The sequence below is a fragment of the Malurus melanocephalus genome, unplaced genomic scaffold (genome assembly GCF_030028575.1).
Source record: "Malurus melanocephalus ecotype Western Australia unplaced genomic scaffold, MMel_1.1 scaffold_867, whole genome shotgun sequence".
NCBI lineage: Eukaryota > Metazoa > Chordata > Aves > Passeriformes > Maluridae > Malurus > Malurus melanocephalus.
This window is the reverse complement of record NW_026624099.1, coordinates 33144-61120: the sequence shown is the minus strand read 5'-3', so window position 1 is coordinate 61120 and position 27977 is coordinate 33144. Positions and strand designations below refer to the sequence as shown.

Below are 27977 nucleotides of genomic sequence, written 5' to 3'. Positions count from 1 at the left end.
TCAGCACCATCAGAGAGTAGAGCCAAGGCTCTGCAGACAAAGAGAGAACACAGCGCTTTCTGTTTGCAATGCTGTTTATTTTAGAAAAGCCCCTTTGATCATCTGAATGAAAAATGTGGGCAGAAAAGTCACAAATGTTATAAAACAAAGTTTATTCTGCAATATTTTGTCATAATGAATTGCATCTCTTTGGTAAAAATAAAATTTATAAACATTTTAATTAACAGAGATTAGGATACAAAAAACTAAACTTTTGTAAATCGTCTTTAAAACAGGTAAAGGACTAAACGGGAGGAAAAACGGTTAGAATTGGTCACCTACTGGCAAAATTATTCTAAACAAATCCAAGGACATTGCTTATGCTACATTAGAAATAAGCTAACGGGAATGGTTTAAAAACAACTCTGGTTCGTTTGATCAGAAAGCATTCTTACAATTTGTTTTTAAATAAATAATAGTTACAATGAATTGGCAATTATAAAATGTTTTATATCACTATATGGCAGTAACATAATACTTTTAATTATGCACTTTTTAGTTTGARGAAATGTACACTTATAAAACAGACTTGATAATGGCACTGGCAGTTAGGTGTGAAGAATGTGCTTTAAGATAAAATAGCAGGTGCAACATTGAAAATATTCTACCTTTTCTTTTCAATAAATATTTTGACCACACCATTATTAACGTGTATGAGTATACTTTGCTTTAATTAAAGCTTGTACTTTTCAGGTTGATGAGAAGTTGCAAACCACACAACTTCCATTTTACAGCTGGATTTAAAACATGTGATGTGACTCATGCAGATCAGTAATTTAGGACTGGAATCTGAAAAGCCAATCTAGGKTTGTACAGTAATCACATCAGATTGACCCTGAACAGAGCAACCCTGCATACACAGGTCTCATACACTTCTTCACTGCATTTAAAGAATTGAATGTGGTTCATTAATACTTTTCTTGCCAAAACGTAKCCAAGTCAACCATTGGCATCAACATTTTACATATGTCACTAAAAAAACCCAAAGCCCAACAATCAAAATAACTTTTAATTATACTCCATTTATACTATATACACCAGGGTCTCTAACTGAGGTGGCAAACAAACCCGAACCCAACAGAYATGTGAGAGAAAGGAAGGGCAGCTCTCGTCCCACTGCCCAGAGAGGCCAGGGACAGCACGGTGGGACAGGCCAGGGCACAGCTCATCTGCCTCCCCTYTGGAAGCACACAGGGAAGACAGCAAAGCAGGAAGAGCAGAAGAGCAGGAAGAGCAGGGCCCTGCAGCTCTGTGTCCCAGGGAAATGCTGCCCTTGTTCCCCCTGCCACAATTCCACTTCTCCCGGGCTGCCAGCTCAAAGGATGGCTGCAGCTTTCACTGCTCACTTGTGATTAGTCACTGCTTCTCACTGTCATTGCATAAGGGGATTTAATGCATTGTAAATGTCCCAACCCTTCAGAGACACTGAGGGCATTGTCACCAGCTTCTGGGTAACAGCAGCACAGACACACTCCCTGTATTAACCCTCTCGAAATTTTATCTGAGGCAAAAAATAATTCAGAACCGAATCAAGCTGTGGAGCCCACTATGACCACAGCTTCCAGAAATGCTGGACCTTGACCCAGCTTTCACAGGAAGCTACAGAAAGCTGCARCCATTGAGCAGGAGGCAGGCAGCACCCCTGTTGGACAGTGTGAAATGGGAACCACCGAGCAGAACCTCAGGCTGCTCAGCTCTTTCTGTGTACCTGAATCGTCCTTTCCACACTGACACAACCTCTGCCCTTCCCAGTTTTCCATGAGAGTTCAAAAGCAACCCATGAGCAAAAAAAGCAGTTCCACCAAGCATTCACATCTTCACCTCCTGAAATCCTAACAACCACTCTGTTGGTACTTAATTTTCCTTGAAATAGCAAGTTTTACCTCTRCTACCCACCAGGAACACATCCAATAGCAGGTCTAATTGGCAGCGTTTGTGAYAGCCAGAAGACACACACCTGCACACAGGTGCTCACACAAAGCAGGAATGAAGCAAGAGTATTTTCCTTCCCTTTCAAGAAATAAATCATCCTTAAAACTGAATTGGAAAAAGAGAAAACCTAAAAACCAAAAAAAACACCAACTTTTTTTTTTTTTTCTCTGCTAGCGTTTGTGCTTTAAATTCCAAAACACAAAGAACCTCGAATATTTCAGGTGTGATCCAACAGCCATTGAGTCAGCAGGAGCACCACCGTTGTCTTCAAGAGGCACTGGAATGGGCCCTCAGAGCAACAGACCTTCAGCAGCATGGCTGTGTTTGCACTGGAAGCAGGCAGTTCAGGACAGTATGCATGAAGAGACTGACAAATAYGGAGAAAARAAAGAAAAAAGGGGAAAGAAAACCCCACACTAGTCTAAGAAAGGCATTCAAATAGCCAGGAAAATACTCCCTTAGGGAAAGATTAAATTTTGGCTGAATCCAGCACTGTTTTCAACAGTGGACATTGGTTTCCTAAGTGGCTCYGCTCCTAATTTCACCCAGCTTGCCCAACATCTGCTGGAAGCAGTAGCTTCACATTGGTGAGAACGTTTATGGCACATCATGCTACCTTTCAGCAACAGGAAAGATGACCTTGGATAGCTGTACACAATTCTGCAACATACTTAAGGCATCCTTGTATGTACAGTACTGTTAAAACCCACTCCAACAGAACTGCTTACCCATTTATGAACAGAAAAAAAAAAAAAAAAAAAAAAGGCATCATCTACAGGAAGATGTAAGCAATCACCACTGTTTTTAAAAGAAAAATAGGGATAAAGTTCAACATACCACAAAACACTTTTTGGCTGAAGGATGTCTAGGAACTATTAAGAGATCCTCTTATTGCAAAATTAATTGGAATCCTTTACATGGAAGTCAGAGCCCTTAGACAGAACAAAATTCGCCYCTGCAGATGGGGCCAGCAGAGATGTAAATATGATCCACAGTGTGCATCTGAGCAAACTATCTCTAAAAAAAAATAAAGTCAGCTATTGGAAAAAAAAAAAAAAAAGTGATCATTAAGAAGTATGCTTTCAGGTTTCCACAAGTCATGCGTATCTTCTAATTTGAAAAGATTAAATACTTTATTTTTCTTTTCAGGTGGTGATTTAAAAATAAATGGCTAAATTATAGCTTGCGCCAAAAAAAAAAAAAAGCAGTGAGTCCTCTTATGGCTTTGATCTCCCTTGTGAAGGGCAAAAGTAGAAGAGTATTGCCACAATTAAAAAAAATATATGTATATATTCAACACTGACAAACACATTATTTTTTCCTTTGCTTGTGACAGTGGGTCTTTGCAGTACTTATTAAGGAACTCAAGCACGTTTGGATGCCGGCAAGGTGGAGCAGAGACCCTGCTGCTTCCTTCAGCTCCTCATCGATCTCCTGACACAGCTCCTCCAGCWCTCTCTGGCTGGGCAGCTCCTCCAGTACTTTCTGGCTGGGCTGGCTTTGCTTGGAGGAACCCACGCGAGGCTGGGACGCGTAGCCGCTGTCTGCCAGAGGATCRTCCTCGTAGTCGCCGTCGGTGTCCAGCTCGCTGTGGAAGCCCTCGCTGCCGTCGCTGCCGTGGGGGCTGCTCTTGGAGATGAAGTCGTAGACGTCGTCCAGGGAGGACAGGGAGGAGACGCTGGAGCGGGAGGCGCAGCGCTGGGAGCCCATGCTGCTGGCGCTGTAGTTGTGGTCCTCGCTGGGGTCGATGTTGGTGGCGGCGGCGTCGCTCTCCTGCAGGGCCAGGGAGCTGCCGGGACTGAAGGCGCTGCCGTAACTCCTCTTCTTGGGGGTCTTCAGAGGCTGAGGCTTCTCACCTGTGACAAACAACGGGTGTCAGGAGGCAAATGCTGCGGTGAGGTCACCACACTGCAGCTGCCTGGCTGCAATGGGAGCCCAGTGCCAGCATTTAAAATCACAGTGTCACATTTACTGTCATCCACASAGGATGCAGTCTTCAGCTAATCTCWACCAAGAGCTAGAGGAACAGAGGAGCACACAAAAAAACTCTTCTTACCACCTAGCACAGAGAGGCCAGGGAAAGAACTTTGCAGAAAAAAATCAAAATTAACTGGGAAAAGAAAACGAAGGTTGCTTCTAATAAAACTCRTGCAATGCTAGCTAAAAGAATAATCAAACCAGATTTACTTCTTGACTGCTCTTACTGTTTCAAAACTAGACCATACTTGTTTCCTGAAATTTTATAGAGCAMGTAGTTAGCTACTGAGTAGAGAAGAAAAACAAGAGTAAAATGGCTTATGCTTACAGTCCAGCATCCCTTGTTGAATGGAAGTATTTAACAGCATCATTGCAGTAGCAGCATCAATATCAGAYTCTGTGAAGCACAAGCAGCAGAATGTTAGAACTCAGGTTAGCCTGACAAGATGAGGTCTCTAAAATRTACAAATATATACCTATATCTGTATGTATCTGCCTACACTGGCCTACATCAAAAAGACAGGGTGGGGGGAATGTACCAAGTCAGACAAAGCATGACCCTTGAACAGCTCAGCACCATTCCAGATCAGTCTCATACCTGAACTATGACATTCAGAGGCCGAGCTCTCACGTTGCACTCACCGAAGCCAAGAATCAGTGACACAATTAGACATTCATGTGACAATGCTGTTGCTATACTTAACAAGTGGCTTTTRTTTGTAGCAGTTGGGAGAGAAGGATTAGACCATGGCAAAGCACCTGAGCAGCTCCTGGGCTGGCTGTGTGAACGTGCCAGGCTGACAAGAGCCGTGCCCATGAACGTGGCACTAACTCAGCACACCTCCCTCCTCCAGCACCACCTTCCACACCAGCCAGTCAAAGGGAAGAAATTGAGACTATGAGGGGGGAAAGGGCACTGAACTGCTCAGTCCAGAATGCAGGAGGAGCTAAATAATAAATAGGCAKGTGGGAAGGTTGAGGGGAACTGTGGCACTGTCAGCTGCAGTGAGAGCACTGCTGCAAAATGCCATCCTTTGCAGAGCAGATTGCTTGCATTTCTGAAAGGCATCTTGGACAAGAGTGAGATTTSTAACCAGAACCAGGTGAACGGGAAAAGAAACAAGCTTTTCCCACTCCTTTCAGGACATGCCCATGCCCTTTAAAGAAGAGGAAATCCAAGGTGYTCCTTGGTTCACTTCAGCAATGGATGATGGATACTCCTTACACAGGACAGAAATATGTATGGAAGACACACCAGGCACAAGAGGAGCAAAGAGACAGTGAGGTCTCACACGGGCCTTGGTGTGTGAGAGCAAAGATCACATGTGAGCTGTAGGTAGGGATGACACAGGCATGAGCAGGGAGAACAGGGCTGCMAGACACTGTGCTGGAAGGGACCAGCAGGAAGCAGAACAGGCTCTCAGTTCTGCTCAACTGGAACACTGGGGGGAACTGGGAAAATAAAACAYCAGCAATGTCATTTTTGGTGGCATTTGTTTCCTTCCCCACATTACAGGCATTAACTTTATTACTGAATTTAAGGGGAGGGTGGCATTGGAAGGGGACTCCAGAGTTGTCAGTGTGGCTTCCTTATCCTGATAATTCTAACTTCAGCCCTGACCAAGGAGCGATTTGAAGAATATAACACCTTGGGAACGTTGTACCACCATGGGAAGGCAACTGAGCTGCTGTTTCCAACACGGGTTCTAAAACATACATATTTTTCCCCCATTCTTTTCCATGTCTTTCATTTTAAACCCAGCATACTTTAGGGTCTATCCCACTCCTGTGATTTTTTTTTTTTTTTCATTCTGCTTTGTCTTTCTTTGTCAGAAATAGAGCCCCTGAATTCATAGGTTATACGCACCCAACTGACAAAAAGAAGTAGAAAAATAAAGCATGAAGAATTACATTGGTCCACGAGTGTAAGCACAAGGTGAAATATCCCCATTCCTTACTTGCTACCACAGACATTTTATTTTATCAYCTCATGTTGGTATATCAGCACCACCTTGTTAAAATGACAAGCAATTGGAGGCATTAATGCAATGCAGGATTACTGCCCACAAAGAGTATTTCTCTGCCTTTCACTGTCCTTCTGAAAGAGCTTTAACAACACCCCTYTACAATACATGCTCACTTTTTGTTAGATGCAGCCCTTTTTGAGGACATTTCACGTTTCAGCCTGTAAAAAATTATTATTACTTTTGTCTTAGGATAAGCATTCAATATATTAAGCTTATTAGTGAGGTGCAAGAGCTGTGCTCAACTGGCTTCTTCAAAGGAAAGCCTCAGCACAATTTGTAGCTGCCTCTTTGTTCCACAGTTTTATACATTAAAATTTGCTGCCTTTGGATCTCAGTTCCTGGTGTCCAATAAAACTTTACACATATAGAGATATGCAGCTTTCAGATTCATCTTCTACTGAACTCTTCATTAAGTAGGTCATACTTGGGAGTGATGCATGTGCTGAACACTTTGCTGTCAGAACAAGATGGCCSCAATTTCACCTTGAAATTCACCTCATGGGTTTAAAATTAATACACAAGTAGCTAATACATTACACAGGCACTGTACTRCATCTGTGGGTTTTTGTCATCTAACAGAGCCTTGAGAGCAGGGGCAGAGACAACATCAGCRGGGCTGCAGTGGCTGCTTGTGACCAAAMCAGGGGAGGAGAGTGAAGGAAAATTCAAGATTTACCTTTGAGAGATCGGCCATGATTCTGCTGAAGGACTGAACTCAGGTAGTGAGGGGACGACGACCTACTGAAAAATAAAATTCAACAGCTCAAAGCCAAGCCCTCATTAGGCAAGTGCTTTGTACAAAGCACAGCAGACACAATATTACAATCCCAGAAGGGTAAAAAGAAAACCAACCCCACGGCCACAGGCWGGCAAGCCATTTCTGCTGCCCTCAGTGGATGGCTTGGCACTGGCTCACAGTTTGTGCAGCACTATTGCAGCCCGTGGCAGTGCTTGGAAAACACCCCCAAACACCCACACTGGGCAAAAATCTTGTAGGCAAGAGCCACTGCCTTCTATATAAAACACCTGCCTAAAGGCTGGATTTTAAACAAAGATACGTAATTTTTAGCACATGTGAACAAACCATTAGGTCATACAGGCATGCTCGGAGGAAGGGAAGGACCAGTGTGTCCATCTGCTTTTCCAAACTGGGTGGGCAGTTAACAAAAAATAAAGGGCAAAAACCTGGGGAAGAACAAAACAAATAAACTAACCAGACACCTGCTGATTTTAAAGTTACCTGAAGCTCAGCTATTTTGGTGATGCTATCCAGGGCTGCTTTTCATAAYCAGAGCAACTTTGCACCTGATCCCTAAATCCCTCACAAAATAAAGGGCCAGGTAAAGTTTTCATGCGTTTTTTTCCTGCTACACACCCAGCTCTAATTATTACATGTATTATAAATATATTACTCAGCCGTTAGAAGTAACTACAACAAAAATAGTACACACTATTAAAATTGCATGAAATGTAGCAATGTGCATTTTTTTATAGTGCTGCTGGAAGAATCTGAAGGGTGATGACAGAAATTTCAAGCTCAACCTGTAAGAGAAACCTCAGCTGAACGGGAAAATGTGTAAAAATTAGGGTTGTGTCTGGTATCTTTTCTTGTAGCAGTGATGGAGCACAAAGGGAAAAGATCCAAACATGGATGGGGAATAATAAAACAAAATGAAAGCAGTGGTCCAACCTAGAATGGCTTTGCAGCCCACATGGCCATTGTACAAGWGATGCTAAACACCTTCATGCTTTTGTCTCAGCTCAGACCCTTCAGAAATCATGTCCACACAGGGCTCCCCAGGAGCAAAGGAATGCCTGGTATTGATGAAGACAAGCCACACTTGTGGTTTCTGCAAAGTGAGGGCTGTGGCTGCCTCCAGGGCTGTAACTGGTGTGGCACCAGAACCAGAACGCAGCCAGGGGCTTCACAACGACTTGTTGAACAAGCTGTGCAGAAATAAAATACATCAGGGATGCCAATCATCTATGGTAATACAAATTTCAGTGTCACTAGACACAGATTATAGTTTTGGAAAGCTTCTGCTCTAAGTAGCAGATTAAATTTGATTTTAAAATCACACTGAATGATAGGCACACTCCCCACAAACACACTGTAGAACAATCATGAACACCAGCCTTGCCACAGAAAAATTCMTAGACTGTCACAGCTGAATTCTAGGATCACTCTGTAGACAAATTGGGGCAGTACTTCCAGCCTCTCTCCAGCTGCACCTCTGGGCTTCCTCTTTCTCTACAACAATGCAGATCCTTGGGGGCCCTTCCCCAAAATTAGGCCAAAATTTAAATCAAATCCAAGCACAGAAGGGGAAAAAAATCTGTTGTTCTGTGTGTGATGGAAAGCCACATAAATGTTTTTWATTACTGAAGGAAAATAAACCAGCTTTCATTAGCGAGCAGTTTGGTATCTGAATATGTTGTTTCTTATTTTCTTGTACTCATAAATACAAGCACTGCAAAACCCTTCCCGTGTTGAAGTCAGTGGGAATTTTGCCATGTGGCTTCATTAGATCCAGGATTTCCTTGTAATTGTTGGCAAGTGTAACTAGTACTTCAGTAAAGGAAAAAAAAAAAGTTCTCAAAAACAACAGCTTCGAATTAAAGCCCTGATCTTCCAAGTGCTTGAGCATGCAGATGAAATGTCTCYTTCCTTACACCTAATTTCAGTGTGTTGCATTTATCCAAGCTAAGCAAACAACACTTAACACAACTTCAGCTGGACTAATCTTGGAGACTCTGGAGACCTCAAAAGCTTAACTGGTCAAGGCTTTGAACACCCTACCCTAGGCTGAGTCTGTCTTGATCCTCTGCCCCTCTGGCAGGACAGACAACATCCAGAGGCCCCTTCCCATCTGTATTATTGTCTACATTTCAAAGTCTGGCTGTACTAACAAAGTGTATGAAAGCTCCCAAGGACCAAACCTTCACTTGARCTGTACCCAAACCCAAACCCATACCCGTGCACAAAGACATTAAAGCCTTTTAATAGAAAAGAATTAACCTCTAGAGCCCCACTGCAGCCGTTTCAATAATCTTTATTCCCATAAACCCAAGCAATACCACCAGTCATCTCATACTCTCCAATCTGACTATTTCTTAATACTAGAATGTATCACAGATATTTTATGCTCCCAATTCCAACAGAAAGCTGGAAAACCAGGTAATTCTGCCTGGCTTGCTGCAAACCAGGATGGTCCTGGGCTGGACAGAGACCAGAGACCACAGGTTACATCTTGTGGGTTACAAGACTGGCTGGACAAGCCCATCCCAACCAAAAACCTTCAGCCCCTAAGGTTTGCACAGGGGAGCCAGCTCCAGGGTCAGTGTCCTGTTGGACCCTGTGAAATGTCTGCTCTGTGTTATCAGCCTTACATCCTGCTSCAGGAATCCCAGCTCCTCCTGTTTGTTAAGGAAACTCCTTGCACTAAGGTTAAGGCACAGGGCAATGTACAGACACCTTAATTACCTCTTATCTCACCCAAATTCTTTCCTGAACWAGACAAACCAGCCACATGCCTTCCTCAGAACTGAGCTCACCCAACGTGCTCCTCTGCTTTCTGTCCTCCTGCTGCCACAGGCTGGCCCAGCTGCTGCTCCTCTTCCTCCACTCAGGACRCATGAGGTTGGCTTCAAATTCTCCAGAATCTACTGCCTAATCTTAAACCATGCTGGTAAGGAAGTCCTGGTTTCAGAAGTCTAGCATGCCCTACCTCAGGGTACACTTATGGCAAAGATTGTTGCTTCCATCCCTGCTGCAAAAAGCTTTTAAACATTTTAAGCTAGCCTTGGAGAAAAACAACCCTCTCAGAGCAGCTTCTCTAAGCACTTCAGACTGTGGAAAAGTTGATTGTTTTGGACAACAGCACTGAATGGATACATTTCATGTGCCACTTACACCAGGACACCACCTCCTCCACAGAGCAGCACCAGGCAGCRCCCTAGCATAGCCTGGATGAAGTGTGCTGGAAGGAGCATTTTGCTCCAGTTCCCAGACTGCTTGCCCTCCTGGAGAAACTSTGCTCTCCAGTAAGCAGCCAGCACACCCTGACCTTCTTTGCAACTGTGCCCCAGTTAATGAGAGACTTGGACACAGCCCAGATGTGCTATCTGGGAAGCCTGAGCTCTTTCCCTGCCTCAGCCAGCTGCTGCCTCCTAAGCCCCACTCCAACTCTGCTCTGGGGTAGCAGGTAACAGCACACCAACACCTTCTGCCCCCTGGAGCAACACAACCTGCTGGAATGAGAACCTTCACCTACCTGGGTGGCGACGCTGGTGGAGTATAAAATGCAAGTGCTGAGGAAAAAGGCTGCTTTTTCAGTGCTTGGACGAGATTAGGTTTGTATTTAGGGTCAACGCACCACAGCGACCCTTTCCCATTCACCTGCAACAAAGAAACACGGCACATTAGGAAATTCAGGAGCAGGCTGTTGCAGTCCTTTCCAGTTTAATACCCCAAGCTGCAGCACAGTGCACTGACTGCTCGTGGGCATGCACCTCTACAGCTGATGCACAACATCCACAGGCAGCTCCTCCAATTGGGAAAATGCTCCTGAGACCCCCACTATACACTGTGGAATCACCCATCCTGCAGGCTGCCATAGCATCTCCAAAACCCACTCTCTAAAGCCCCAGTCCCATTTGTTCCCCAAACCAGTAAACCTTATCTTAACACTCGCTAAACACTGCTGTGAGTTTAAGGATCTGCCCAGGCACCAGCAAACTGATCAGCAATCTTTTCTTTAYCAGGTTTCCAGGTAAGAAACCAAAGCACCTTTCCCTTCGTTCACATGTAGACACATACTCATTTAACTTTATCCCACCCTGGAAAAAGATCTTGCTCAATGCCCAGCTATAAGATGGATTATTCACACTTTTACAAAATCTGAAAACCTAATTCATGTACTTTTGATGCACCTAACGACATTAARTACTTCTGTTTTAGTCATTCTTGATTTTAAATTTGATATATTGAAACTTAAGCAAGATAAAGCACCTCTTGTTCCTCTCAGGTTTCTTCAAATGTACTAAATAATAAACCTATTTTTTGAGCCTGCTAGTTCTTGCAACTTAAAGAAGAAAATTAAATAGGAAAGTAAAAACCATTCTATAATCATTGACCTGAGATCAGCTGAAAGCTCTGMATGTAGCAGCATCAGATTTTCTGGGGAAAACAGATGTTTCAGRAATAGAAATGTACATGGCTGAAGGATGGGGCAGCTGTACACCTGAAGAGTAAAATCCTTCTTAAGGATTTTTTGGGGCTAAACATCAGAGCAGAAACACAAGCTTTCTGGAGAAGCTCCTGTGAGCCCACAGTGGCAGCTGSCCTCCTCCTGCCAGTATCATGGGGGGCAGAAATACCAATTTAAGGACAGGTGCTCCCTGACTTACTCCAGACTGAAAAGGACTTACAAAGCATGTAASTCTGTGGTTCTATTTCAGTCACAGGGCTTTGCTGAGAGGAGGAAATACCTTGCTATCAATAGAGAAAAATCAAGCCAGGSAGAGCCCCAGCTGAGGAAGAGATGCAGCTCCACAATTGTAGAGGAAACCACTGTCTCTCACAAAGAACTCTGAGCTGCCATATCTCTCAGTTATTTTTTTTAACCTAAGTTTTCMTTATACTCATGTTTTCCTGCTAAAACTGAGCGTAGCCTGTATGATACTTAATCAAGAAGCTTACTTTTAATTAATAAACAGCCATGGTGGCTGGCAGGATGATTCAGTCACCTAGGCACTAACAGGGGCACCCTCCCAACTGGCTCTATCCATCACTTCAATAACAGATTTAACAYCCTGATCCTATTCCTACACCTCTTTCCCCAGCATCCCAATCTTTCCCAACTGTTTTTTTTTTTATCCCTCCCTTTCACAATTTTGAGGCTGTTGTCCTCAGGGAGCAGCAGGAACTCCCCTGATCAGCAAACCACTGCTCTACATTGTTTATCTGCTCCTTTAGGTGAGCACTTTCCCTTCATGCCTCGTCCAGTTCAGCTGCTGGGGGTTAGTTCCCCTCTTTCATCTTCCCAGCACGATACTCCTCCAGTTTGCTGCCCTGGCAACACAACACGAGGATTTTGGGTGGGTATTGCAGCAGCACGCTGAAGGCGGGCACACCCTGAAGCCATCCACACTGACAGATCCAGTGCAACAGGCAGCACACAGGGTGACTGCTTCTCTGGGTCATGTGTAATGTGAAACCACACTTCCACCCACCTCTGGAGATGCTAAAAGTAGACACTGAGCCAAAGGGGTGATGGGGCTGCTCCTGGGCTTTGCCTGCACCCTCTGCTTAGAAAAAACGGTGGCAGAAGTCCAGCCCAGGTCTGAAATGGAGTGTCATGTGATGAGGAAAGCCTGCGACAGCTGGAGCTGGAAACGCCACAGAACCAATCTCCAGCTTTAAAATCAGCCAGAACAGACTGTGCCTTTCCTCCTAGCAAGGACTAATTCAGGACACTCKAAAATGCTAAACTGCCTTTGGAGGTTAGTGTTTCACATCAACACTGAGGCAAGTGTTGGAATGCAATGTAGGTGTAACTTTTACTTAAGACACAGAGAAACATCCCTCCAGAGCAGGTGAAARGAGGCCACCAGGCTCTTGTTACTCTGCAACTCCAAACAGGGGCAGACATTTGGCTCTGAGATTAGTTTTTGGTCCATCRTCTTCTCTGCATCTCTCTAATGTTTCTAATTTGACTTGCAGGATTTTATTTAGGCAAAAATAAAAGAAAAGAATGTTTTGAAGCACTGGAGCTATTCTGCAAAGACAGTCAGCTTCCAGCCCCCACCGTTTCAGGGCTGGAGCACAGAAACATTGGTTGGAAACGATGCCTCCCATGACCCTTCCTTATCCTTTACCACCCCTCCACCACAGTCCTGCACCAGCCCAGTGAGTAAAGCCCAAGGAACAACCAAAGCAGAGCAACTCAGCTGGTGCTGGTGGCTCAGGCTCACTGCAGGCACATGTCCCTGTGCTGCAGAGAGTGCCCAGCAGCCTCAGAGCTGGGCAGCAGGCCTGGCTGCATCAGAATGGACAGTGCTCACCAGCACCTGAGCACAGTGAACCACTGCACAATGCCAGCTGTGTGCAAGCAGGTGGATAACACATTCACAATGAAGTTCACCAGATAAAAGGCAGCTTTCTGCTATCTCTATAGGCTTAGGGATGGGACCTGCCCTGCTATTCACCCAAATACCTGAAGAGTTACACAGATTGTTTACCCCCATCTCTTGACAAAAACGCCAATCACGTACAAAAACCTAAACCACACACATACCAAGAGGAGGAGTTTCTGGGAATATATTCAAGCCCTATAACCCCCAGCCTCTAGAGAAAACAGTGGCAGGGCCACTCCATGCAAGCAGTTCCTTTCCCTTCAGCAACACTCATTGAAAGAAACAACAGCATTTCACTTTTTCCAGTGGTCCAGGCAAGGACATTCTTCCCCCAATGTGTGCTGGATGCTGTCCTGGACTCCTGAACCCCTGCAGCCTGCAGGTATTTTGCTGACTGATGCAAATATACACACAAACAGAACTACCAGCCACAGTTTGGACCATGCAGAGCTGCAACACGATGTGGCACAGCGTGGTGGAGGAGCTCTGCATGGTCAGGGAGCTGGTGCTGAGGTGTCATCTCTTTGTGCCATGCATGTTCTGCTCACATCTGCTCCAGCAGGGCCTTGTGCACAATCCCAGAGCCACCAGGGCACAGSATGCATGCTCCTGCAGCAACTCTTSCAGCTCAGTACCAYCCAAAATCAGTCCMGTGCAAGTGTCCTGAAACTGCCCTGCAGTACCAGCTCAGGGGGAAAGTGTGGAAAAATCCYATTTCCTTCAATGTGCGCTCTCAATCCAAAATAAATTATCAGCATTATGGCAAAGATGATGATGGACTCTTCCTGCTTTTGCTGCCAGACCTTGAAGAGATGATTTCACAGCTGGGAGSCAGCAGCAACAGCAAGGGAGGTGTCAGAGAGTGGCTTGCCCTCAAGGGTACAGACCATCCATCCCCTACTACCACACATTTACAATCTTCCAACAYGTGAGTTCAGATTCATTAGAAAGGCTTTAAAACCCTTCTTACCCTGCTGTCACCAAATAAACCATACTCCTCTGATATGATGTGCCATGGACTTTTCTGCTTCCACAGKCACTTGGCATAGAGGAGAGCTGCATACTCCCTTTCAGATATAAAATGCCATTAACAAATTAAAAAATGGAAAAAATACAAAATTATCTTGCCCTTTCAGGGAAGCATCCAGAGGCCTGGCTAGCACATGGTTACATGCAACAGGACCAGCAAAATGAGCYTGTGAGCAACTGCTGCTTGCTCCAMGTGACACCTGAGCAGCTTGTCCAAAGGGGTCTGCAGCATTTCCATCATCTGCCAGATCAACTCCCGTGGAGTCCAGATGCTGAGGTGTGCCACAGACTTATTTTGCAGGAAGAATATGGAGCAGTATCGTCATCTGGCCCTTTTCTATGTGGGGCAGAGCGTAAAGATTTAATTGCTGTTTGTTGGAAATGAGGAAGCTTCAGCAAAGTTTCAGGAGGGGCTTTTTTGGGGTGGGTTTTTTTTGGTAACCACAGTTTCTGTTCTTTAGAATTAGAGAGCTGTGCAGTTTCAGGAGCCCTGGGAAAGCACTGACAGAGCACATCAGCATCAYCTTGCTGGGAGCAGTGGGAGATAGTGTGCATTTTGCTCTTCCTACCAGAGATGTCACATCGAGCAGGAAGGCATCCTGTGAGCCCAGCAATATTCATGGAGATGCCAGGGTAAGCAGGGCACCAGGCAGTCTCAAGCTCCTGGCACCCCAGCGCCAAGACAACAGGTTTGACTGGTAACTCATGAGGCTGGAAACAGCAGAGCATTAAAGGGCAGAACCATACACAGAAGGAAATCATACACCGATTTAGATTTGCCTTTCCTGCCCCAATTCTTCTGAAACTCATGTCACCCCGGCCTTTAACAGCACTTCTGCCACCTGCAGCAGGTGTGTGGCCCCTGCTCAGATCCAGCCCTCCACACAGGCACAGCTTGAATATCTCAGTGACCCCATTACAGCATCTGGAGCCACGTTAAGAGCCCGTCCTAACACTCAGCAGGGCTGGGGGAGGGGGATGCTACCGGGCTCGTCACATCACAACAAAAACTCATTTAATTTTTTCAGAGCAAAGCTGCTGCTTGGGCAAACAACACCCTAACAATTCAGTGTAAGGAATATTATGAAGCAGTGGTGCTCAGTCCTATCAGCACAAGGCAGTCCTCCTCAATGGCCACTCAGCTCCAGGACCCATCTCGACAGTGAGAGGCTGTCAAGCACGCCAGGCATTRCAGGCATTTCTGATAACAAGCCTGCTGCCATCGAGTCTGACCTCCAAGCACAGGACTTKTTTGTTGACTTTCAGTCTGTGGTTTGTTAGTTTAAGTCAGAGCCAGCTCTTTGAGGAACAAGATGGGAAATGAGAGAGGGAGGAAGAAAGTCACTGGCAAAATCCTATAACTCAGAAGAAAGAACTTGTACAGGAAAGAGTATCCTTGACTTTAAGAAGCATGTCTGCACCATGCAGAGACACACAGGACAGATGTTAAAGCATTACAGTGCATTAAACGCAGGAATTAATACAGTCATTGGAAAGCTRGAGCTGTGCTAAGTGTAACAGGAGRCCACAAGTGAAAGAGTCAATTTAATATTTGAGAAAGCTGCTGGACTGAGGARCACTCAGCCACGCACATCCCACAAGCAAGGGCACCTTGCAGGGGATCACATCTGCACCCAGAGAGGAGACATCCCCGCTAGCCAAGCAGGGAAGCTGGCTGGCATCCCATAATCTCCTCTGCTTGCCAGTGCGATTATAGGCATGGCTGTGCTGGAAWGGCAGGGAAGGAGGAACCTACCCCAGCATTCCAGCACGGGAAATAGAGAAAACACTAGTTTAAGGGGCTTCATCAAGAAGAAATCCTAGGAGGGCTTTCTGAAATTTCTGGCTGGTTACTGCAGGCTAACAGTTTTTTGCAATTGCATGTGTGTCAGATTTCAAAAGGATGCACCACTGCTGGGAGTACCCAGGTGAACAATAAATAACAACACCCAGTGACTTGTCAYCCTGTGATTTCTCAGAAGCAGCATTTCCAAACCACCTCCATCTGCAAATAAWGCATTAAGAGGGCACAGTGAGGCGAAGACAACCCAAACAAAACATCCTTAAGAATAACAGAACCTTCTCCATTTCTCCCTGAAGTTCAAAGTTGTTCCACCTCCCTCCTGCCAAGTCTCACCTTGCCATGGCTTTTCTCCACCTTTCGGAAACACTTGTTCAAGGAGAGGTTGTGTCGCACCGAGTTCTTCCAGCCAGTGGGGGCTGTGGCGAAATAYGGGAAGCGGTCCAGGATCCAGCTGTAGATTTCTTTGACTGGCAGGCTCTTGTTGGGGGACTGCTCAATGGCCATGTAAATGAGAAGGCTGAAAGAGTAAGGAGGTTTGGAAGTGGAGGATTTTTTCTCAGGGTTCTGGTAGCAGGACGGTGAGAAGGATGGCACGCTGTCACCCTCGATGTCGTACAAGGGGCTAACAATCGGAAGGCCCTCGCTGCCGAGGCTGAAGTTTGTTAGCAGGTTAGTACTTTCGTGCAGCCAGTTCAAATTTGTGAGCTCATCATCTGSCGAATCTCTGTCCACCACGGTGGCCTTTGGCTTGCCGGCGTCGCCCGCGTCGGGCAGGCTGCCCATCCCATGGCACTGCCGTARTCCTGCGGCTTTTTCTGCTCCGGCCGTTTCAGCTTTCTTATCCGGAGTCATTCCAGTGACTGGACCCATTGAGCTTTAKTGGTCTGCAACAAAGGACATGGTCAGAAATCACTGCAAACCAGCAAAATCCCATTCAGCAGGAGCCCACCAAACCCAAGTGCAGGGCTGCACCATCCCCATGCTTTGCAAGAACACCAAAGCCACTGATGAGAGCCAGGGTCCAACAGAGCTCCCAGTAAACTCACAAGCATCTGTGAACTCCCCTTGGTTTATAAGCAGAGCTTATGGGAAGCACTTGGAAACTGCTGTATCTATCTTGAAACACCAATTCAGACACAGAAATAATGGCTATTTGATGTCAACATCCGAAATCTGGAAAAGACCTTAACAGGKAGGATCTAATCCACTCAGCTCTCAYGTTAACTCTTAAGTTRCTCATTATATTGYACACTGAYRCTGCTTAGAAGTGTTTGCCTTTGGTGTCCAAAGAGTGAAAAAGGAATTTCAGAACTTCAATCAGCATGAAGTCGGTTTGTGGTCTCACAAATGAAATCTTTCCAGCCCCCTACAAGTCACAGCCATTCCCAAGTGCTGCTGCCTCTTTCTASCAGGGGAAGATCTGGCCAGCTATCAGCTGGGTCCCACAGAGCTGCCTGCATCCAAAAGATCTTTTTCCCCTCCTGCAAGGGCTTGCTGCCCCAACCCRGGCTTCCCCGCAGAGCAGAGGGTGCTGGGACCAGCTCTCAACAGGAAAGGACCATCCACAGGGGTGGCAGTTCAGACCTGGTGCAGGAATAATGGCTAACCATTTCAGAGTAAAAAAAAAACACCCAAAAGAACAAAATACTAAAACCCTAACCATAGAAGTATTATCTATAGAAAACTGCCACCCAGAATGCACAGCCTAACAGGCTGCCCATGCTTTAGAGGCATTGCTCCAACAACAACTACCTTGCTTGTAAAAGGGGTCTTCTAGCACACTTTGTWATGGGAACAGCTACTTTTTTCCCAGCTGATGTGAACATGTTAGAGCTTCACTGCATCCACAGCTTTGGCCAGCACAGCTATACCAAAAGTAAAGAGCAACAAAACCACTGTGCAGATGGATGCAGAGTGTGTACACACACACACACACACACTACGGACACAGGACACTCCAGCTATGGATGCAGCTCACCAGCAAAGCTGAGGTTCACACGAACTGTAAAAAACCTCAACAAAACAACCAAACAAAAACCCAAACCGCAGTCCAGGTCCTTGTCCCCGTAAGTGCTATCATTGTGGTTTCATGCTCCAGCTCCCCTGSCAGAGCTCAAGACAAGGCCAGTGTCCATATCACATCTCACCAGACAGCTCTATGCAGTTCCTGCCTGTTTTCCTACAGCAGTCTGCAGTAAACACTCCCTGTGTCTCCTTGCACATCTTGTCCCCCAGTGAGCCCAGTGCCTGGCTGTGCCACCCCAAAGGAGCAGCTGTGACCCTCAGCAGCCTGGCGGTGCCCATGGCAGCACCCTGCCCAGCCTGCCTGCTGATGGATTTGCTCGGCCTCCTTCTTTTGGAGAAGGGAGTGMTGCATGCAAGGGACGTGCAGAAAGGCAACAGGAGAATCCATGTTATGCCAGCCCCTGCCTGGTGCCAGGCACTCATGAGGTGCAGAATTTGTGCCTCCTGCAGAAAACACACTGTGTTTCCCACCAGCCATTCCTGCTCCTCTCTTCATCTGCTCTCATGCTCTTGCACCAGCTATTGCAAAGCTGTGTTGACAACAGCACCTGCACTTACACTTTCCAGTAGCAGTGCTAGAAAACAYCCATAAATTTTTAATTTTCTGTTTCTTATTCCTATTAAGTGCAGGGACGGGTATGATTAGCTACCAGCTCAGTCAGTATTAAAAAAAAAAATAAAGCAAAGTGAGCTGCTCAAATAGCTGGTCAAAAATAGCTTTGCTCTCCCTTCAATTTCCTTCTCCCCCAAGGCACCAGAGCAGATTTATATTTGCAGCAGTGATGGCTGGCTTTAAACACAGCCATATATACATATGCTCATGTCACTTCTTCAATCCTTCTGTAAATTAAAAAAAAACAAAACAAAACAACCAAACAAAGAGCTAGTGACAAAATTCATATAGTGAGAAAAACCCCAACTCTGCTGCAACATGAGCTGCTCTGTTCTCTTCACAATGAGCAACTTTGCCCTGTTGTTCAGCACCTCTTTAGGCAGCTACACAGGAGCTTACACCTCACACCCGTGTTTTGGTAATTTTAGCTCCTGGTTCATGTTGCACACAAAATCTCCCTTTACAAATCTTCAGTCAGCATGGYGGATCAAGAACATGCACACAACTCACACACACATGACAGCCTGAGGTCACTGTATTCATTCCTTAGGGGAAAAGGGGCAATAAAGTCTGTTTTCAACATAAATATGGCCTGGGCACGCTCAGTCTTCTCAAAAATATAAGGGGAAAAAAATTACTAAGCTGGCACTCATAATCAGGTAGTCTTTGTGGTATCAATACACTGTTTGCATGCTACTAGGTTTTAACAGATAATCATTAGCATAATTAATGCCCTACATGAAAATAAAACTTATTTGCAGGCAATATACTTACAATAAATAATATAGGTTAGTGTCATGTTTCTTTTAGCAGATGCATTACAAAAATGCACACATCTCATACCTTCTTATCCTAGTTCACCACCTCACACATCTTCTACRTGAACACATCAGAAACAGATTTTTTTTTTCTAGAAAGGCATTGAGGCCATTATTAGACTATTATCAACTAATAAATAAAAAATCAAATCACAGGAGCAAAACCAGTGCCACTGAAGCATATCTGAAGGTATATAACTGGTCAGCTTGTGTGCTCCCCAGGACACCTGTTCATCCACACAGATCCTCAATGACATCCAAAATCCATAATTTTTTTCTCCATGCTTGCTCTGATTGTCCAGAAGCAGAGCGGGCTGTGAGAACACAGCCTCCAAGCTGTCATTTACAAGATTACCCCTTCCAACATCTGGGGGTTAGAATTTTACATAAGGGTCATGGAATTCACCAAAGCCATCCTGGCTGTAAGCTGGCAGTGTTTTGTGCTCAGGGATGAGCCAGCAGAAAAACCACAGTAAAAGCAAGGAGAGCAAACTGTGAGAAGGAAAGAGCACAGAAGCAGCTCTCCAGTGCAAATGCTTTGATAATTCCCATGGGGACAGCCCCAGCCCTGCAAGCAGAGCCAGAAGGCAACCTCCAGCCAGGCAAATGGACAAACAATATGCTTTAAGCACACCTCTGAAAAAGGTGCAAGAGTTTGTGCTCTGCCCAGTGCTTTACTCCAAGGAGCACAGAGTGACACAGCACGCTGCTGCTCACTGGTATTGAACACTCCCAGCTGGAAGAAGAGCCTCATGCATCCAAATATTAAGGAACTCAAGCATCTATCTCCTGTCAGCACCTTCAAACGAAAGGCCAACCAAAGCAAACTCCTCCAAGTATCACAGCAGAGGTGCACATCATTCTGCATGGTAATTACAGACAAAGGACTATGATTCCAGGRTAAGAAGATTAGAAGTCTGAAAAGTCAACTGAGGTTGCTCAAATAAAAGTTAGGATGCATCAGAAAAGAGGTGAGAGACACAACTTTCTTCCAGCAGTCTGATTTTTGGCATCACATAAAAGCCTGGAGCAGACCTTGCTGCTAATCCACMCCAGTCCAGCAGCCAAAGCCCAGTGAAGACCTGCTCTTCCAGACCACTCATACCCCAAAGAGCAGAGCCCCAGTCCAAAGGGCTGATTAAGGCTGCAGGTGGATTCAGGCAGCAGTCAGCTCCAGAGAACACAAACAGATCACAGGAGACTCAGTGTCTCAAGACAAGGTAATACTTTGTGCAGCCTTTTCTCAAACTCACTGGCGAGCTCAGTTTGGGAAAGGTTAWGAGTCCTGAAAGGTCCTCAGCCTAGCAGAGCACATCGGGGTTAAACCAGGTTTGCAAGGCCCCACAAACACCCCCAGCTGTGACTGAATTTTGATCCAAGACCTTGCGCACTGGTACGTTCTGCTACAGGAGCAAACGGTTTGATGTGTGGGCATTGAAGGAAGGCCAACCATGTAATGAAAATGGAAGTCCACTTGGGCACATCCTCAGGCAAGCAGGAAGGCACATGTGTTTTGCAGCAGCCCTTCTTGGCAGAAGTCTCAGCTCCAGCAGGCCCAAAGGACAAAGCTGAGGCAGACACCACCAACCCAGSAAAGGTGGCCCTCTCCAAACTCAGCAGCATGGCAGGTGTCAGTGCACAGGTATCACTTTATACTGTGGCCACCAGGGCTGGACTCAGTGACCTGGCACGACAGAGCTCAGCCTCTGTGTCAGAAGATGCCACAGCCGTGTCCATGCCGAGTCAGCACAAGAACAGAGCTGCTGCTGCTGCTCCATCCTTCTTCACGGTGGCAGCAGATGAAAGGTGCCCTTTTGGCACCCRCACAGCATCAGTGCCCCAGGTTAGSACAACCTTCTCCACAASTGAAACACGCCTCTTCATTCCTGCAGGAGCAGCCAAGCAACTAGGTCACCTCTGCCAACAGTGGCAAGACCTGGAGCCTGCCAACARTGCAGCCATTTCCCTCCAGGTTTTAAAAATTAAAAAAATAAATCTTACCATGCACTGCCCAAGTCTGAGGAGTCGGACATAATTTTAATCCAGGAAAGGAGCTTTTCAGCCATCCTTAGACTAATGACAGCAGCTCTGCACCCACTCTCTCCTCMAGCAGCTCAGGGTGTGCAGCCTCAGTTACAGAACCAGGCAGTTGTGCTTTACATGCAACTTCTKCACTGACACAAACAGCTCAGTAAGAGTATTTAAGATGATTGGTGCATGCTTTTGCATGCAGGCAACTCCATCAGTAGCAAACTCTGCTATTGATTTTTCATATCCTCATACATCGGCAAGAAATGTAAGGGCACGTCCTGACTGAAACACATCAATGTGTGTTGCCAAAACAGCCCAAGATTTACACAAATAAATGACTGTGACTGCTCACCTAGCCAAGCTGGGGATAAACTTCCACACAGGACCAGCTGCAAGTCTTTGCATGTTACAGGAAAGAAGGGAAAAAAAAAATTCTGGCACAACTAAYGAGAACCCACCAATAAAAAGCACCCCATCTGCTTGACCAGAAGCATTAAAAGGATGGCAYCAAACATTTTGCCCCCTACTAATTCAACCTTTCCCCCACTCACGTCGTTTGTCTCAGGCTGCCCTGCTCCATGCCCTACACACCTCACACCCCAGCTCGAGGGCAGCTGAGATCCTCCCGGCCCGCCCTGAAAAASGCCTATATTTGATTATAACACTGTATGATGTCACGTATCCAAGACAACTAAAGGCATTACAGTCTTCYGAGGATAAAACCACCTCTCAGCCATAGATTTCACCAAGCTGGGACCCAATGTCTGCAGAAGAGATGGACCCCTGGGTGACAAAGGACACCCAGAGATGCTCCCTCGGGCAGCACCTACAGCAGTGCCCTGCCCACTCCTCCTGGCTTGCAAAGCAGGGGCGTATTAAAAATAATGGTTTAAAAACAAACATTRTAAAGGCAGTTACCAGCTTCTCAAATCCAGCCTGAAAATAAAACCAACCAACCAAAGAACTGGACAAGCCATAAGTCAGGGGCTTCATTTTAACCTTGGCATTGGTGGGCTCAAAGGGGAAGAGAGGTTTCCCAGGGATTTGTGGAAATACTTCCAAGCCTCTCTCATGTCAGTGTTCTCTGACACTCTGTGATATAATTAAAGCCGGGGTGGGGGAAGAAAAGTAATGAAAACTAATTCAAAGGTCCAATATTAAGAGAAGTTAAATCCTGCAAAAGGAAGGGAACCTTGTCATAGCCCAGGAAAGGGCAGGGAGCAAGAAAAATATTTCATCTAACTTTTTTCATGAAAGTTTGCATTTTTTAATTACATACACACATATATACACACATAAGTGCGTTTGTGTTTGAGACAGATATCTGAATGTAAAGTAAAACATGAACTCAGACTTGCCCTGAGCCTAATCCAGACCCTGTACATGGCCCAGAGCCTCTGGGACACTTATTCCAGCACTGTCTTCAGAGACTTTGCAAATGTGAAGCCTTTCCAAAGGCTGCARTCATTGTTGGACCTGGTTCCCTGTGCCTCAGATTTAAATCATGCACATGAAAACAGTCTAACAGAGAAACTGGGACATAAAAATAATAAAAAAGAACCCCAAACTTAAAAAAGGTAARCCATTGGTATGTTCATGTGAGCCATCTGAGCAAATGCCTTGCAAAATAATTCTGACGTTAATTCCCTTTCCAGGGTAACCCTTTGGTGTGTTTCTCTACCATCCTCTTGAAACAAAAGTGAATATAGTCACGTTTCAGTTGGTGTCAGTACCAATGTACCAATGCTAGAAAACATAAAGCTATCTTTTCCATACAGCATCACTGCCTTTGACGTACCAAAACTCCCCATTTCCAGTGGAAAACCARCCATTTGAAGCTTCACGCCAAGTTACCCTTCTGCAAGATTTCCTGGAAAGCACCATCGGAGACAGATCACAAAACCATATTACCGGTACAACTCTGTGATTGTGAAGCTTCCTCAGCTGCTGCTTCCCAACTCCTTTTCCCAAAGTTTTCCTCCGGAACCCAGAGGGAAGGCAAAGCAATGCTCTTTGGTGCTGACCTCCCTGGCCAACTTGCTCTGAATTTTATTCCACCAGTGTTGAACTTGGCTTTCTGTTTAAACAAACTAACAAACAAACAAACCCTCCTACTTTTGACTACTTGACATCCCTAAATGGAACCAAAGAGGCTGATAACTGGTCTGGGATGATCCTCACAGACCAAAGGATAAGGGAYGAGTGGCTGCTGCTTGGCAGCAAGCTTCCCAGCTCCCACTGCACCATCTCTACTTCATGAAACTTTTCCAGGCACCAAGCTCTCTCCATATCCAGTGCTCAACCTTTAGGCAACTATGTATTTGCCCCAAATCTAAGCATAACAGAATCCAGTCACACTGTTAACAAGAAAGCAAGGACAGGACCACACTTAAACTGGGAAACTAAAAGTAGCTACAAACAGCAAGATAGGAATGCACTGAAAATAACCTGAGAGAGGACATGAAGCCTGAGCAAGCAAAAGAGTAGGGGTGAGAGGTGATGCCTGCAAATGTCAATTTAATGGAGTTCCTATTGTTCCCTAACCCTTGAGGAAAACATAGGGAGCTCTAAGACTAGTCTGAACATATTGGGAAAAAATTTTGAATGCACAACACAAAAGAAGGCCAAAATCCACATTACTGTTTTTCAGTATAAGTATTGCTATCTGCACAAATTCCAGGCTTCTCTTAAAATGCTCCTCATGCCGCTGAGCAATCAGTCAGTAAAATGGGTATTCCTGCCCCAAACACAGCAGCCAGGCTTCCCAGCTGCTGACCATGCTGAGAGCACTCGGCAAYGCTCTCCTGACCTGGAGTGACCCAACCCTTGTGCTTCCACAGCCATCATAAGGTTTCACAGGGAGCAGGCAGTGTACCAGGGGTCATAAAGATGCTGGCTGGCATCAGGCAGCACTTCTTCCATTCCACGTAATTTATTACCCAAGCACACTGAGCTGTCTCTTCTTGCTGACCTAGATTGTATTTTGGAAGTACTGTGGAACATCGCTGCATCCTTTTAGCCAGCATGGTGAGGATGGGATGGAGAGCTCACCGTCAGCCAGCAGGTACCAAATCAGCAGGCACATGTACCATGACGGGGAACAAACACGCACCCACCGCACATCAAAGATCCAGCCAGAAAAAAAACTGAAGCAGCATCTCAGAGGTTTCTTGGTCTTGTCTGGGAGCCGAGGCAGCCATTGGATCTGGAAAGAGACACCCCACATGCAGCACAGTGGATGGGATGGGCAGCCTGCGAGCGAGCACTTGTCGGGAGCAGAGCCTGAGTCACCCCGAGCTGCCACAGCAGGGACACGGCGCAGGAAGTTGCCCAACACCATTTCAGTYGTGGAGCAGAACACACACACAGCCCCACCGGGATGAGGCACTCGCTSCCTCCTTCTGCTTCCTCAGGAAAAGTTACCATCGCTGCAGTGCCATCCTGGAGATGAGCTTACACACAAAGCACTCATTTACCAGGAGGGAAGGAACAGCAGCCGCCGCAGCGAGAGAACTCAAGGAGCCAAAGGGAATAACCCACAAGTTGCACCTCTGCTAAAAGGTAGCGAGCATTCATCCAAACTGCTGACAGCCAGTTACTTATGGGGACTAGAGGCTGCTTTTCATCCACCTGCAGCCGCGCAGGGAAAGCTGTGTTTCACAMAGCTTGTTTTGCACCAAAACAGTGCAATAAGGCTGTCCTATGGCAGGGAATGGCATCAAGTGATGCATGGCAACGGTGGCTGAGGGCACTCTTCCCAACACCCATCCTTTCTGCCACCTCGCTMGCCATAATCCCTCTGTACAGCTCCTTCTGTCAAGGTATCACAAACTTGCACGTGGAAAAAGTCTTCTTAGTGCCTGTGGTACTTCCTCTCGCATGTATCGCCTTTTAACCCCAACAATCAGTAGGCGAGGAGAGACAAGGTGGAATTGCAACCCTAGTGAAACCAACATGAAAACTTCCGCTGCTGTTATGGGAACCACCAGTTCTGCGTGAGAACGGCATGGCTTTCTCACCTGCTCAAACTAYATCCCTGTACAGCATCTTCAGCTGCCCAGCTATCTCAGTCACCASAAGAGTTTGCTCAACATGTCAGGTTTTCAAGTCTATTGCACTGAGTGCACAGAGCCCGTGGTTAATAAAGTCAGTAAAAATCAGCCTGATACATCCCTAAGCCTCTGCCTTCTTTCCCAGGCACTCCATTCACTTTCCAGGCTGTACTTCTCATCCTCTACATACATACACATACCTCTATCTGCTCCAATACTTACTGGACYGGCACGTTCTGACAAAGGGAGTTGCTGGCAATGCTGGTACCTTCAATCCCGAGCTCTCTAGAGGACACTAAAAGGCTCCTCAAGCAGAAATTCCATTGGGACTGGAGCTGTTGAGGCAGCACACTCCTTGGTCGGTGTCCCTTTTATACAAAAAAATCTTACTTCTGGGCTGGAAAATCCCTGGGGCGCTCCTTCAGCACAGCCCCAGCAGCAGCACCCAAAGCAGGTCACAACTTCATCCTCTGCTCTAGACACTGCCAACAAAGACATCAACCAAGTTTTATTCCAGCAAGGTCCCTGAGAGTGCTCAGGGCCACATCCCTGGACTGATAAAGAGCCAGTGCCTCCAGCTCCCCTCAGGACATGCAGGACAGCCAACACAGTCTCCACCACTCTGCAAGTGTAAACACTGTGTACAGCAGCACTGCTCAGTTTATGGGCATATCTGATGACAAAAAAAATACTAAAAGCACAGAAAAGTCTTGTTTCAGGCAACTCAAACATACAAAGTGAGAATCATCATCTCCTTTCYGTTTCTACAAAACTGAAGTTTCTACAAGTGAGCCCCCAGCAGAAGCTGATCTGCTGCAACAGTGTGAGGCTGAGAGCAGAGATAACACACCCTGGCACCGGCTAAGGTCATCAGCTCAAACCCTGTGCAGCACTAATTGCTACTAGAGAGCTTTCASTTCAGACTTGTGTCCAACTACCTTCTGCAGAGCTTGGGAAATGCGAATTGGCACCTGCCAAGAAAAAAAATCAACCTTCAAACTAGTTCAAGTTTCCTGACATAACATAATGACAGCTTAATTTTTCTTGCACAGATGTAGCATCACATCTAGGGACCAGACTTTTAGAAGGGGAAAAAAGACCCCAAACCAAGAAACACAACAGAAGTTAAATGGCTCACATGTCACTATATTACAATTCAACCATCACTAAATGTGGCTAAATGCAAGCGTATCAATAACAAGATTTGGAGAGTGTGTGCATACAAATATATGTATATATATACATATACATACAGTATAATACATATGAAGTTATCTTGAGTTTATAGGTTAGCCATAAAGCTAATCAAGTTGMTTTCTCAGCATTTAAGTCCACCACAATTCAGCATGTTTAACTTCATATTTCGCACACAGCATCCCTCCACAGGCAGGCACCACGAAGGGAACTGAGTTTATTGGGATCTCTTCAAGGTTACCCATTATTTGACTCTTCATTCTTTTTCGTCTTTGTTYGGGCTTGTCATAATCCAAACCCTTACCAACAAAAGCCAGTTTCTGGTCCCACAGACCCTGAGCACAAGGCACGCCAGTGTGTCCAAGCAGCAGGAAGGCAGKAAGGCAGTGGGGTTGCTGCTCCGCTGCCGCCACCAACTCACCGCCCAACTTCATCAAAAAATCCCGAAAAAGAGGGAAAGCTCTGAAGGGCCACGTGCAGATCCCAGCCTCACCGCGAGCACTTGGTCAGCCGTTTCCTGGATTTTACCCCAAAACGCGGGAACCCCGGAGCCTGCCCCCGCCTCTGCAAGGCACAGACGCTCCGCACATCCCCGGCGGCTTCCCGCCGGTTCGGGGACAACGGGGCGCAGCGGAACAACGCCAAAAGCGCCTTTATTTCACCCAAGGAAGCGCTTGAGTTTGATGGGACTGACCCGGCGGCGAGGGGCACGGCGGGGCCGCGCTCCCGGGTCCCGGYCCCGGGCTGGCCCCGTTTTCCATCATCGCAGCTGGAAGCGCGCARGAAGCGCGGGCTGGTCCTGTCCGGGGAGCGGTTGGAGGGGAATCACCCGCGCAGAAGCCGCGGAAGGGAGGGCGGAAGCTCCGCGGAGCCGCYGGGAGGAGGAGCCGCGGGTGCACGGCCCCGGGGGGAGCGGTGCGTGGGGACCCCCCCTGCCCACGCTCCGCCACCCAGAGCGGCTGAAGGCAGCGCCGCCTCCGCGCCTTGTCCCCACGCGGGACCGGGGGGGACACCGGTCACACCCCCCGCCCCGGCACCAGCGCACCCGCCGCCGCCGCCACGCTCCCCGCGCGTTCCCCTTCCCCCACGAAACCCTCCCGGAGCGGCAAAAACAAAAAAAACTCCCGCCCCGAAGGCAGGCAAAAGGCGAAAGCTAAACACAAAGAAGGCGCGGGGGCAGGCGGAGCGGGCGTGGGGGCGCGGGCGGCACTCACCGCGGTCATGAAGCCGTGCGGCCGGCGGCGGACACAATATGGCAGCGGGGGGATGTGTCAGGGAGCAGCTGCTCCCTGCGCAGCG

General features: G+C 46.6%; 1 protein-coding gene across 3 annotated transcripts; it reads right to left on the bottom strand.

Annotated features, from left to right (window-relative positions):
• Positions 1-39: 39 nt before the first annotated feature.
• FOXN2 (forkhead box N2) lies at positions 40-27977 on the bottom strand. 3 transcript variants are annotated; one of them, XM_057385788.1, is made up of 6 exons: positions 27893-27977; positions 16279-16829; positions 10250-10374; positions 6652-6713; positions 4277-4345; positions 40-3827 (listed from the first exon to the last, which is right to left on the bottom strand). In XM_057385788.1, exons 2-6 carry the CDS (start codon positions 16813-16815, stop codon positions 3283-3285), a joined length of 1338 nt encoding a protein of 445 aa, XP_057241771.1. In that variant the 5' UTR covers positions 16816-16829; positions 27893-27977; the 3' UTR covers positions 40-3282. The 3 variants fall into 3 exon arrangements, with proteins under 3 accessions (XP_057241771.1, XP_057241769.1, XP_057241770.1); XM_057385786.1 differs by having other exon boundaries at positions 6652-6716; positions 27893-27976; XM_057385787.1 differs by lacking the exon at positions 27893-27977 and adding an exon at positions 27373-27485 and having other exon boundaries at positions 6652-6716.